The sequence below is a fragment of the Metopolophium dirhodum genome, chromosome 3, assembly GCF_019925205.1.
Source record: "Metopolophium dirhodum isolate CAU chromosome 3, ASM1992520v1, whole genome shotgun sequence".
Taxonomy (NCBI): Eukaryota; Metazoa; Arthropoda; class Insecta; order Hemiptera; family Aphididae; genus Metopolophium; species Metopolophium dirhodum.
The window spans coordinates 36,539,078-36,552,881 of record NC_083562.1 but is presented as its reverse complement, the minus strand read 5'-3'; the positions used below and the strand labels follow the sequence as shown (position 1 = coordinate 36,552,881).

The window sequence follows — 13,804 nt, the reverse complement described above, 5'->3', positions numbered from 1 at the left end:
GATAAAAGCTTTACGTGACATATCTACCAGTCCAATTTTTGGCGATGGGGTTGCTAATGCACAAAGTATATTGAAACAGTTTGATTTGGAATTTGTTTATTTTTTAGTCATGTGGGATAAAATATTGAATCAAATATATCGTGTAAATAAATTATTACAAAGCTCAAATATTTCAATAGATCAGGCTTCAAAAAGGATAAATTGTTTAAATGTTTCTCTCCAAGAAATGCGTGATAGTGGAAATGAACAAATTAAAACTGAAGCTATTAGTATTTGTGATAAAGTTGGAATAAAATCTGAATTAAAAATCAAAAGGACAATAAAAAGGAAAGTTATGAGTGGAGAAAATTCATCGGGTGAAGATATTACTGCAGATCAATTTTTAACATTGGAATACTACAAAGTTCTTGATAATATGATGGCTCAAATGAAATGGAGGTTTGAACAATTATCAAATATTGCTGATGATTTTCAATTCCTTTCTGCTCATTCACTATCTGTTACACCAGTTGAAAAATTGAAAAAATATGCAGCTGATTTAACTATCAAATACAACGAAGATATTGACCAGGAAATAATTAACGAAATCAAATTTTTTAAATATCAAGTAAAAGCAATTTTACCAGACTTAAACGCAACTGCTTTAAATATTTTAAACGCAATTAAAAAATATGAACTTGATTCAACTTGTCCAAACTTAATGACTGCATATAGATTGTTTCTTACCATGCCTGTTACCGTCGCTTCCGGGGAACGCTCTTTTAGTAAATTGAAACTAACTAAGACGTATTTACGGTCAACCATGTCGCAAAACAGATTAACCAATTCTGCAATATTATCAATTGAGCATGAAATAACAAAAAGCATTGATTTTGAAGACGTCATTGAAGATTTTGCTTCAATTAAGTCCAGAAAAATTAAGTTTTAACTATATGATACTTATATATGATACGCTCTTATGATACGTTTGTAAATATAACATGTATATATAATATAATTTGTGATTTTTATCATTTTTAATTATTTAATACGGTATAAATTAATAAATTATACCTAACTATTTTGTTTAATAATTACTATTACAATTAACTTTAGTTTTTTGTCAAATTAATGTTCAAAATACGTTGTAAAAAAAAAATTAAATTAAATTAAATAGGAATGAAACGCATTATGATTAATGATAAATAAAATAGGTGGCGAATATTTTTAATTTTGCCCCGGGCGCCAAATCGTAACGGCACGGCTCTGCGCATGGTGCATGCAGACTGAAGTTAGTGGACAGTGATGATCAGTAAGCATCATTCCCCACACTCTGACATCCGGTGTGGTATTGGTATGAAAACTGTGTACACTGCTGATTGTGACCATACAGATTGTTGGTCGGTAAACATTAGTCACGACCACAAATTAAGATATACAATTAAGGTATATCTTAATTTGTGGTCACGACATTGGGCAGTGTGAAATAATGATTCACAAACTTGGACGTTTTTTGGTTGAGGCACGATTTACATCTCTTGTGAGTGGCTGGAATATAGTCGATGAGCAAATATTTTTAGTGTGTCTCTTTATCTTTTCAAAAAGTTAAATGTTTACAATGTTTCTAACGATAAACCATTGTTTTAAAGTTCAATATTTATACAAAGATATTTTCTATTTCATATTAAGAGAGTAAAAAAATAATGTTGACAAATCTAAAAATTTTTACTATGTTAGTAAAAATCTCAAATTTACCGCTAACATGAGTGTCTTTATTTTAAAAAAAAATCTTCATAATAAATACTACTTATATAATGTACATTTTGTTGTATAATTCGTAGTTTTTTTTTCCACTTTATACATGGAACTGGGTACTAACTTCATATTTCAAATCATTTTGAAAATGAAATTATAACATATAATTATTATTTAAGCAATATTTATTAATTGTACAATACATTTTAAAATATCTAAAATGTTATTCATCTGACCATTAGAATCGAAAACAATCAGTAGGTAAATGAAAGTTTTTTTGCATTCTATATTTCTGTACACTCAATGCAAAAACTTTTTCAATTCTTTTCACAAAATAAATTTTTTTAATTTTATAAATAATGAATAATTCTTGTTTCTAGTCATATGAGGGTTTGCATTGATTAATTCTTGTTTGTTATGTATATTTGATTGAAATTCCCTCAGTTACTAAACATTATACAGGGTTAAATAGAATGCATTAAAATTTAAGTAATTTATTAATAATAATTTCAACACACTAATTGTGAACATTTAATTTTGTTACTTGAAACATCTTTAATAAAAATAAAACCTAGTCACAGAATGAAAAAAATTAATTATCTTCCATTATACAAAAAGTCAGTGAAGGAATTTCATTAAAAAAAACATTAAACAATGTATGTGAAGTTGACATTACACATGACAATCTTACAGAAACAATTTCACAATGGGCATTTAGAAATGGTTGAAACCTTAGAACACACCTATTCAATGGTTATATGTTAATATGTTTGTATTGTTCGTAGACTGTGCTGTGTCCGATACAAAAAAAAACTATTTAAAATGTCATTAAGCATTAACTATTATTTATGTTCTTATCTAAATAACAAAATATTAATATACATATTTAATTTTTGTATAAATAATTTTAGTCTGCCATCTTTTAGACTTATCAAGATCATATTTTAAATGTAGAATATCGGTACACGACTTCCCAGTATGTTTAAGTAAAAACACAATTTATACTCTGTAAATTTAATTTAATTTAAATATATTTTGTGAAATACAAATATTTAAACAATATTACTAACTACATAAACTACTGTATGCCATAAAATAACCACATTGTTATTAATATTCATTTATCGATATAATGTTTTCACTGCTATCTGAATTATTAATTTCAACAAAAGGCCAATTATCATCAGATTTCTGTCCACGGTAATTATATTTCATGTAGTCTGGCTTCTCCTTGCATATATTCATGTATGCCTCACTGATACGACCAAATTCACTGACAGTTAATTGGAATGGTCTTGTGCTTGGTTCTATTGCTGCGGCAGTTAATAATTCACTAGCGAGTTGTTCTCTGACTGGTTTTGGAAATAGTGTCCTTTATAATATAAATCAAACAAATAATTATATACATTCTAGTAATTTTAATGTAAATTACTCACTCAACGCCCCGAGTACAATGTTTTTGTCTGAAACTAAACACAGACCTGACAACTTTTTCAATTATGTCAAATGGCAAATCAATAATTGGTTTTTTCAGAGGTGTAAGACGCACAACACCTACATCAACATTTGGTTTTGGAATAAACGCTCGACCTTAGAACAAGATTAAAATAAAATTTCAAACATTTTTTTCTAAACATAATTTTAGCATCATGATATTTGTTTTTCTAGTCAACTTTGAGTTATAAATGTCAATTTATAATCTCAATCGGAATACTTTTCAAAATATGTTGTTTATTAATAATCAAATACTGAACAAATAGTTTTTTTTATTGACAAGCATTTTAATACTAGATTATATAACTACTAATAACTACTCCGAGTAACAGTTTGCTGGACAATACACAAGAATCTTACCACAAATTCCTAATAATGCTTTAGCTTATAATTCAGAAAATTAAGATTTCAAACAGGGATTATCTTTAAACAATAACCAAAAGAATAAATGTAATACATGTACTTATTCATTGTGCTTTTTTAATTATATGAAAACTATCATGCCAATTGAATTTATTTGTTCTTTGAAAGTTTGAATTATTGTTGACATCAACAAAAACATAAACCATTCCAAGATAAATGCATTAAAAATTGAAAACCAAATTTTGTTAAACATGAGACTAACTAATTTCATCAGAATTTTGGTGAACATTTAATATTAGTAGAAAATTATGTGGTAGTTGACAGTCAACAATTGATTAAAACAATGGGAAATTCTTCATCAATTTTAAAAAATGCTCTTTATATGTATAAGAAATACCCAAGTTATACGGTTAACTCCAAAACATCAACGCTTTTGAAAATATTTTTTTACATAATTATAAGTTGTTCAAATACATTTTTCTAAAAAAAAAATATTTTTTAGTATATTTATTATAATTTTTTTAATGACAAATATTTTGAATTTCTCATTCCAAAGTAGAATATTATTTGGAATACTTCATTATATAACATTTTTATTTTTGTACGAAAAGTTTTAGAGATAATTATTAGAGATAAATATTTAAAGTTTACATTAATAGAATGGTGTAGTGTACAACAAGGGTACCTACCGCATAAAATGATGATCCACAAGTCCGCTCATCTTAACTTTAAATACTTATAATTTATAACTAATAAACTACTTGTCCGAAATTTGATTAATATGATACGGAAATACTCCGAATAATATTCTGCTTTGGAATAAGAAATTAAAAATGTATGTTTACATTTTAAAGAATACAAAACTTAAAACTGCGTGCCATTACCTTTTTTTTCCAAAAATGTAGTTTTGAAACTAACTAAAATTTTGTAAAAGAAATATTTTCAAAAACATTAGTGTTTATGAAATAATGAATATCTTACATAAAATAGAACAATACTATAATAATATTACCTGGAATATTAAATTTATGTTCGACCCTACACCAATTTTGACACATAACCGAGAGCCTACTTCTTTCTCTAGTCATTATTGGAGCTGCCATTCTTTCAGCAACTTCTTTTTGAAATGTCAATGTCATGCGTACTCGACCATACCTCCATGCACTTTTCCTGTAATTATAAAAAAAGTTAGAGCATATTATAAATAGAACATAGAATATACTACCTTTCCGATATAGCTTTTAACCATCGTATAATAAGCGGTGTTGACACATTAAATGGCAAATTTCCAATAAGATGAATTTGTGGACATTTATCTTCCCATTCCATTTTATTGTCTTCATTGAACATTTGTTCTAAATTAAAATTCATTACATCCCCAAATATTAACTCTAATGGTACTGGTGATGATTCAGCCAACAGCTAAAACAAATTATGATATGATTGCTTATATTTTATTCTAACCAAAGCTCAGTAAGATATAACAAAATTATAGAGTATAGATGAAACACTAACCTCTAGGGACGGTGTAAATCGTTTGTCTTTTTCAATGATTAGTACCCTAGAGGGCATGTTTTGAATGATTGATCTTGTTATGTTGCCAGGACCAGGGCCAACTTCACAAACTTCACAGTCCTTAACGGATCCTGCTGATCTGACAATGCGGCTAATTAATCTTGGTTCCATTAAAAAATTTTGAGAAAGTTCTTTCATAGCACGTAGTTTATATAGTTTAATTAAATCCCTGATGCTAGGCAGGGGCGGCAGCCGAATAATCCGACTTACAGACATAATGAGTATGTATAATTTATTATTGTTTAACAGTTACTGCCGGTTCCTCAAAATCGTCCAAGAATGTTTCCTGTTTTATTGAATATATAGAATACCCGTATATGCTCAATGTAATACCACCAAGTAATAAGCCCGTGTAACGAGCGTTTCTACGCATGCGGTTTAGCCTAGTGGCACGAACTAGATTTTGGCGTTCAACAAATTTTATCTGTTGCAGTAATCTTTTATCGATTTCACCGTCTTTCATGAAATCAACTTTGGGCATCTGATCACTGTTAGCCATAGCAAATTGAATGTATCAGAATGCTCGCTTTCTGTGAAACATTGTAAAAAACAAAAATTGTATTAATTGACGACAAATTAAATAAATACTGTTCTTAAGTTCCATCAAAACATAAGAAAAGGTAACAAACATTAAACACAATATAATATCTAAATATGGTCTGTAACTCAATCCAAGATACTGAACTCATTGATCATTAATAATATAAGGTAAGCACATGATACCTAATAGGTACCACAGAATATCTAAAATAATTTAAACAATGAGTTATGCACTCCAATAATGTTATTGGAGTTCCTAAGTTTTTTAACATTTAGTACATACATTGTTGTGCAACTTAGTAACTAAGTGCAGAACGATGAAAATGTAGGTACCTCCTAATCATCCATTCCAGAAACACGCTAGTGGGGGTGATGGAAAAGGAAAAAAATTTTAATAATTATAACGTCTTTACCTGTGAAGTACTTTTGTAATTATTGGCTGACACTAATCGCAATTAAATATTGTAATCCGAGCAAGTGCGTCCAATAAAAATGTGAACTTGTATAATATTATTTAAACCATAAATAAGAATCGAGACTGATAATTATTACAAAAAAATTTATAATACGAATTCATGCCTATCGCGATCTACGACTTAGAGACTATAAAGTTTGACTTGAAACGTGTGTGCTTTGAAAATTTTAATTTGCATTTTGCACAGTAAACTGTAAAGTTGCACAACAGGGGTAATCCGGCAATAAATTGGGCTTTGGGCAATGGAGCACCATCTGATTTTATCTAATCAGAAATAGAAGCATAAAACATAATAGCCTTTTTCTTCTGATAATAAAACTATGTTAATGACCCCCCCCCCCCCCACGGGTTCGTCAAAGAAGTTAGGAACGAGTTTTTCAACAATAAATCCAAAGTTAGTTAATAGGTCTATGGATAAATCAGCTGGATATTGATTACATTTTCATTTCTCACCAATGAGTGCCAATGATAACTATTGCCGCCGGTATCGCCGGTTTAAACTTATTCGGTTCCTCCAGTTCACTATGATGTTAGAGTTGCGTAATTACGGGGAGGGGGATTCGGGTGTCGTGTCCCTCCCCCATGACTTTTTTTTTAATCTGGTAAACCATATATTTTATGCATAGATTTTATGTACAATTATATAAATATTTTATGTTTTATAGGTACAACAAATAAAAACCCAAATCCCCTATGGTAGTTGTAACTTAGATGATATTACTCCGTAACAAAAACTAATCACTAAAATTGCAATATTGCACCAATATATTGAAATAATGCAGTTTGCCTTGATTTTTGGGAATTTTTTTCGGCAACCTATATTTCAACAAGTTAAGGTCAATGTTGCGATCAGAATTAATTGTTAGTTCCTAGGTTACAACATTTTGAAGCTCGTGATTTAGCATAGGTATATTATATGCATACGCAGATTATTCAACGAATCTACTCGAAATAGTATGTAATTATTTATTTTAATGTATTTATGCCATTTATACTTACATTACAGAGATCACAGTGGCCATAATTACGTTGCTAACTACATAAATATACTCGCATATACACTAATTATAAACATGAGTTTTGCCACTAATATTTACGTATTTAAAACGTTGAATATACGTTACAATTTACGTTTGTTACACACATAATATACGTTGAATATCTATCTCTTGACCCAAAAATATCCATTTTTTCTACTTATCATCAACTAAATATTATATTCGTTTATTATACGTGACTTAGATTATGTATATCCGTATATTATACGTTTAATATATGTATATTTGTTTACTGGGGGTTGGACTTAGAGGATACTATGATACAAACCAATATTTTTTTGCTGGTGCGAAATAGTGAGGGGATAAATGTTTCAATCCCCACCCCCCCCCCCCCCCCCCCCCGCAACAAGACCAAATTACACCACTGTGACGTTAAGACGTAAAATCACACACTTCATAATAACATAATATAGTCCTAACCTAACGGTAAAAAAGTAAACAAAAAACAGTCCTTAATTTAAAAAATATTCTGCAAAATGCAAAATTTTATGATAAAATCTTACCTAATGCCTCTGTAGTTATAATTCATGATTTATCTTTATTTACCTTTCAAAATTACTAAAACAGTTGGCCAGTTTTGAAATTTTTACAAACAAAATTTTGTAGACAACCATTGAATATAATATCTTTTCCTGATTGAATATTTACATTTTGTAATTTTTTTTATGAATAACATTAACGATGAATAATGTAGATCATGTTGATCAAGATCTTCAATAAAAATCACAATATTTATAATAATAATAATCATTATTTCATTATTTTTATACACCTATCTGTTGCATACTTGACAAAGTATTGAATACCTAATCATCAAAATAAATTAGTATGCTTAACTTCAGAATCCATTATCCAATATTAATTTTAGAAAATAGTTCAATGTGTAAGGTTTTTTTCTGTTAAGCATATTATTTTAGAAAGTTAAATTTTGCATTTAAAAAAATAATCTTAATTTAAAACCATATATTGTTTATACTTAACGGTGTCTCCTTATTCTAGTTCTACTAAATTTCTTCAGAAATATATTAACGTATAATATGCTTATTATTTAGTGTATTTAAATGTAATTAATTATTAAAAATATGAATGTAAGTATAATTATAAGTAATTACACGTAATACTGTATAAACATTTAAAATAATTGCTAAAAAAAACAACATTATTTATTCATGATAATATTTACAAAATTAAAGTGTTTAGAACTACAAAACCAACAATTTAATATTTTTCAACAACTAATTCTAGAACACGATTCATGTTAGACACCAATTTTCTGGAATCATTGATGAGGCCCGCTGTCACCATTGAATTACTGTACAGCTGGATAAAGAATAAACACAAAGAATATGCATATGATTAAAATATAATATTTACCAGACATTAAGATATACTTAAATATTTTATATAAATAAACGTCTTCTAGAAAGTCTAGAATATTTATGAGCCCCTTGCCTATAGATATTCTTGGATGCCCTTAGTGCTTAAAAAATACTTCCATAATTTCTAGATACATGTTTTTTATTCAATCATTGTAATATTGAAAACTTAATTTTTTTAGGTGTATGATATGAATGATTATGTAAACACAACCACCAAAATAATAGTAAGATTAACCAAATTATTAAGATAAAATATTCATTAGTACAATGTGTTCAGAGAAAACAAATTAATTTAAATAATAAATTATAACATACTTATTGGTTTAAGCGAAATTTGTAGATGGAAATAAAATGGTTAACAATATTATATCAACAACCAAGTATATTAGAAATTCTAAGAGGAATAAAATATCATTCAAGTTTTCTATGTTTAAATTTTATGAAGATAAATTATATTGTTTTGTTTTAATAACTATTTTAAAGTGTATAGCAACAAAATAGTTATTACATCACTGTGAAATATAATTTACCTGTTCGATAATCAATTTAGCCAACTCTGGATTTGACTCTTTAAGTGTAAGCAATTTCTTTATGACTGCATGTCTAAATAACAGATAGTTGTTAGATAATAGATACAATTTAAACATATGTTGAGATAAATTACTTAGGGTTGAGTTCAAGTTGAGGCTGAAGGACTGAAAATAACATCTCCTCGTCCATTTGTTTCAGTTGAGTTTTAATAAAATGTCTAGCAGCTGTCATATCATCAACAGTGATTACACACGGATGACTTTCTAATTGTCCAGTAATTTTTACTTTTTTTACTTTATTACCCAATACAGATTCAATCCAAGGTAATAAAGAATCTAATTGTAACTGACTCAAACTATCAGTACCTATTATACAGACATTTAATGGAATTCAAATGTATTAACAATTTTAGTTTTACCCTAACTAATGATGTATAAGTATAACCAACCTAATTCAACTGTTTGAGAACTTTGATTATTAGCAGTATTGATTTCTTTTTCTACTAAAGTTAGTTTGACATTCTTGAAAGTTTTAACTTGATATAAAATGATTTCATCGTGTTGCTCATAACAATAAATAACTTCAACATTTTTCTTTTTCAATGCTTCAATGTATGGAGAACTTTCTGCTAAAGCACGGCTATATCAAATGATTTAAAAAATTAAGTTTAAAAATAATTATTATTTTATATTAATAATTTATTTATATTACTTGGGAGCAGATAAATAGTAAATATCGTTTTGACCTTCTTGTCTTCTCTTGATATAATCTTCAAAAGACGTTGTTTCACCAGGTTTAGTGTAGGATGATTCATATCTTAAGAGACCAGCAAGCTCTTCCTGTAAAATTATAAAATTTAAAAAGCTTCTTATGACAATTTTTTAATTAGTTAATCTAGTTTAGTATACATCTTCAATCAATAATACTGTAATTTTTGTTAATAATTATTTTTAAGACATCTTTATTTCAAAAGAGAAATATTTGACTAAATAAGTATGTGGAATAGCATATGTATATCACTATGATTAGGTACAAAAAAGTATATTAAAATAATGGAGTACAAACGCGTTCTTTGGGGTCGTCATTCGTTACAACTCCTTCTTTGATAAACACACCATAGTCCTGATAAAACTTCATGTATTCATCAAGATCTTTTACAGATTTATCATGTAAAAATTTAACTATTTTACTAGTCAATAATTGATTCAATTTTCTGGAAATATAATAAAATAATTATACTGAGATTGAATATGGATTTAATATTTTGTTAACAATTTGTACCTTAGTAATGAAGAATTCTGTAACATTTCTCTACTCAAATTTAATGGTATATCCTCAGAATCAATAACACCTACACATTTTAATATTCACAATTAGATATTGTTATATTTAAATATTGAAATATTGAAAAATAAAAACTTAAAATAATGTGATAAAATAATATGATATAATATAATAGTAGTCAAAAGCTAATCGTTTGAAATTACCTTTTACAAAACGAAGCCATTTGGGTAATACATTTTCAGCTTCTTTTTTAACCAAAATACGTCGAGTATAAAGTGATACGCCTTTAGTTGAACTATCATAAAAATCAGTCTGACCTATAAATTATAATAAACAAAATCTATGACCGTCTAAATTGTACTTATATTTATGTTTATTATTAAATACCTGGTGCTAGTTCTGGAAAGTATAGCAGTGCACGCACTTGAATTGGAGCTTCGGCAGAGTAATGCAACACGAATCTTGGTCTATCATAAGTGTTTGCTACAAATTTGTAGAACTCATCATGTTGTTCTTTGGAAACAGATTTTGGATTAAGTAACCATAATGGCTAAAACAGTTTAAAAATTATATAGATAAATTAATTAATATTTTCAAATTTTATACTTACTTGAATGGTATTAATTTCAGAACCATTTAATTTAATTGGAGAATTCACAAAATTGCTATATTTGTTAATGACACTACGAACAGTGTCTTCTGAAGCGTATTCACGACAATCTTGTTTAAGGTACATGACAATTTTAGTACCCCTCTCAATATTATCAGACTCTATTATTTCATATTCATTTGTTCTAAAACAGTATCATTAAGTATGAGTAATTGTAATAATTTAATACTAAGAATTTAAGAAATACCCATCTGATTTCCATAAGTATCCGGTAGCATGAGGGTTCACTGATTTAGTGAAAACTTCTACTCTATCGGCCACCATAAAACAGCTGTAAAAACCAACACCGAATTGACCTATGATTGACGATAAATTTGTTGATTCACTTTGTTGGATATTTTGCAAAAATGCCTAAACAAATAAAAGTGTCAAGCTATCTTAAAACCATTTTTGTAATTGATATTAATTGTATACAAATATTTACTTTAGAACCAGATTTGGCAATAGTACCCAAATTTGAAATTAACTCCTCCCTAGTCATTCCAATTCCTGTATCTTGTATTATCAATTTTCGGTTTGTTTTGTCTGTCGTTATGTTTATGTCTAAACTTCCAAGGTCATGAGATTCACCTGCTTTCAAACTAACGTAACGTAATTTTTCCAAAGCATCGCTAGCATTTGAAATCAATTCTCTAATGAAAACCTAAACACATGAAATATATTATTTGATAAGTTCTAGTGCAAAATTATTATGTGTATCAATGTGAAATATCTCTTACTTCTTTTTCAGAATATAACGATTTGGCTACAATATCTAGTAGCATACGAGTCTCGGCTTGAAATTCCAATTTTTCTGAAAGACCAATAATAGTTTGTTCACAAGATGAATCTAAAACTATGTATTTTATCTATAATCTTATAAGTTCATAATTATATCTAACCTGCAGTTGGGTTTTGGTCGTTCACACTATCGTCCACATTTGGATTAGCTGCAAAGTTTCTAATGGGCACACCTATCACAAATAATTGAATAATATAATATAATAGGTATTATCATCTATGTTACATTAATGTTAGTGAACTGATAGTTTGCTTACTCGATGACAATGGTACAATACTTTGTCTGAGTTTGTATGATGATTGTCCAGTGCTCCTAAAGCGCCAGACATTTCTGATGAGTTGATTTCTGAACAATTTAAGCGCCGTCATTGAAGACATTTTGTGTTCAGTTAAAGATAAATTAATTGGATATTACTTATTATAGTAGTTATTAGTTAGTACTTATTTTTCAATTTTTGAACGCAACGTGACTAATATAATTTATTGTTCTGTGCTTTAATGTTACACTTTAAAGTATAAATTTCCTTTAGTAGTTTAGTCTAATAAACGTGATAACCATGGGCATAGTTATTATCAGATAAAAATTCACCGGTGCCTCCCCACCACGATGGACTGGAAAACGAAGTGTTGAGCTGCGGGTGACGGAGAACGTCCCGCAAAAGGTTCCTCAATATTATTAGCATCAACATTTTTTTTTCAATGTTTTCAGCGCTACCAGTGATTTTGTTTGGCGTCACATTTCGTACCTTAGACCGTGTTTCATACAGATGAGCCTGTAAACCATAGAATAATATTACTCTAAGCAGTCTAAGCTGTAAACTCTCAAAAATTATTGCGACCTTTAAGAAAAATTAAGGAAAAACGGGAATTTTTACACAAAATAGATTTTGGTTTTTGGTATAACTCTAAAACAAATGACCGTAGATACTTCAAAAAATATTGATTTGTTTTCAACTGTTTACCGACATTTCCAGTTTCCAATTTTTATTTTCTATAAAATATGTCAATAAAATTTTATTTGTTGGGTAAAAAAGCTTGAAAATTCAATACATAAGGCTCTTAATAGTATATTGTTACAATGACATTTGAAAAATATTAAAAATCCAGTCACAATTTGTTTTTATAAGCATTTAAAGTTCAAATTCTGACAAAAGGTGTAAAAATAACGAAAATATGCAAACAATTTTGAGTTTGAAATTCCTAAAAACTTTTTATTTTTTAACTAAGATTTGATAATGTAATACAAGATTCCTTATAAGGTTATCTACCTTTATCAAAAAAAAAAAAAATATCTATTAGAAAGTCAAATTAAATTTTTATGAATGTTTAAAGTTCAAATTTGTACAACATTGGGTATTTACTCGATATTTCATGTAACAATATTTTTTTTTTTCTTGCATATGGCCTAGGTTTATTGGTGAAAAGCAAAATTAAATAAACATAAAATAAAACTAAATAAACATTAAACATTAAATTAGCAAAGTAACGAGTACTAGAGTAGATAGATTTACAATAAGCTAATAAACTAATAAATAAAATTAACAATAACAAAGATAATAATAATAAGAAGAGCTCATAATATATTTAAAGGCGAACATTGGTCTTAGTCTTTTAAAACGAAAAAAAAACTCAACAAAATGTAACAATATCAATTTCTATTATAATATAATAATATTATTAATATTACTCATTAGTCAAAATAGTCTGTAAAAGTCAGCTATAGTTATTTCCAAGGCAACTCAGTTAAGCTAAGTTAATATGCACCAATAACAAAAAGTTAAAAGTTAATTTAACTATAGGTTAACTCAGTTAAGTTAAAAGTTAATACACACTTTTTGTTAACTTTTTATTAAGTTAAAGAAAAGGTAATTTGTTTATAAAACGCTAGCGTGGTTAAATTTTTTCCAACCCAAAACTAAAT

General features: G+C 27.8%; 4 protein-coding genes across 4 annotated transcripts; 1 reads left to right on the top strand and 3 right to left on the bottom strand.

Moving 5' to 3' along the window:
- Positions 1–226: 226 nt before the first annotated feature.
- On the top strand, positions 227–928 carry LOC132940668 (uncharacterized). The gene has a single exon (XM_061008376.1). The coding sequence runs from the start codon at positions 227–229 to the stop codon at positions 926–928; it is 702 nt and encodes a 233-aa protein (XP_060864359.1).
- A 1,804-nt stretch (positions 929–2,732) lies between these two features.
- On the bottom strand, positions 2,733–5,382 carry LOC132942018 (dimethyladenosine transferase 1, mitochondrial). The gene is made up of 5 exons (XM_061010303.1): positions 5,107–5,382; positions 4,817–5,013; positions 4,604–4,761; positions 3,171–3,324; positions 2,733–3,106 (listed from the first exon to the last, which is right to left on the bottom strand). The coding sequence occupies exons 1-5, from the start codon at positions 5,380–5,382 to the stop codon at positions 2,845–2,847; spliced, it is 1,047 nt and encodes a 348-aa protein (XP_060866286.1). The 3' UTR covers positions 2,733–2,844.
- Positions 5,383–5,401: 19 nt separating this feature from the next.
- On the bottom strand, positions 5,402–6,453 carry LOC132942040 (cytochrome c oxidase assembly factor 3, mitochondrial). The gene is made up of 2 exons (XM_061010322.1): positions 6,120–6,453; positions 5,402–5,696 (listed from the first exon to the last, which is right to left on the bottom strand). Exon 2 carries the CDS (start codon positions 5,663–5,665, stop codon positions 5,402–5,404), a length of 264 nt encoding a protein of 87 aa, XP_060866305.1. The 5' UTR covers positions 5,666–5,696; positions 6,120–6,453.
- Positions 6,454–8,377: 1,924 nt separating this feature from the next.
- On the bottom strand, positions 8,378–12,522 carry LOC132941788 (heat shock protein 75 kDa, mitochondrial). The gene is made up of 15 exons (XM_061009959.1): positions 12,141–12,522; positions 11,985–12,056; positions 11,823–11,896; positions 11,528–11,746; positions 11,291–11,454; positions 11,044–11,227; positions 10,821–10,983; positions 10,637–10,750; positions 10,431–10,500; positions 10,215–10,362; positions 9,861–9,988; positions 9,598–9,788; positions 9,283–9,514; positions 9,149–9,221; positions 8,378–8,559 (listed from the first exon to the last, which is right to left on the bottom strand). The coding sequence occupies exons 1-15, from the start codon at positions 12,259–12,261 to the stop codon at positions 8,458–8,460; spliced, it is 2,055 nt and encodes a 684-aa protein (XP_060865942.1). The 5' UTR covers positions 12,262–12,522; the 3' UTR covers positions 8,378–8,457.
- Positions 12,523–13,804: the final 1,282 nt, after the last annotated feature.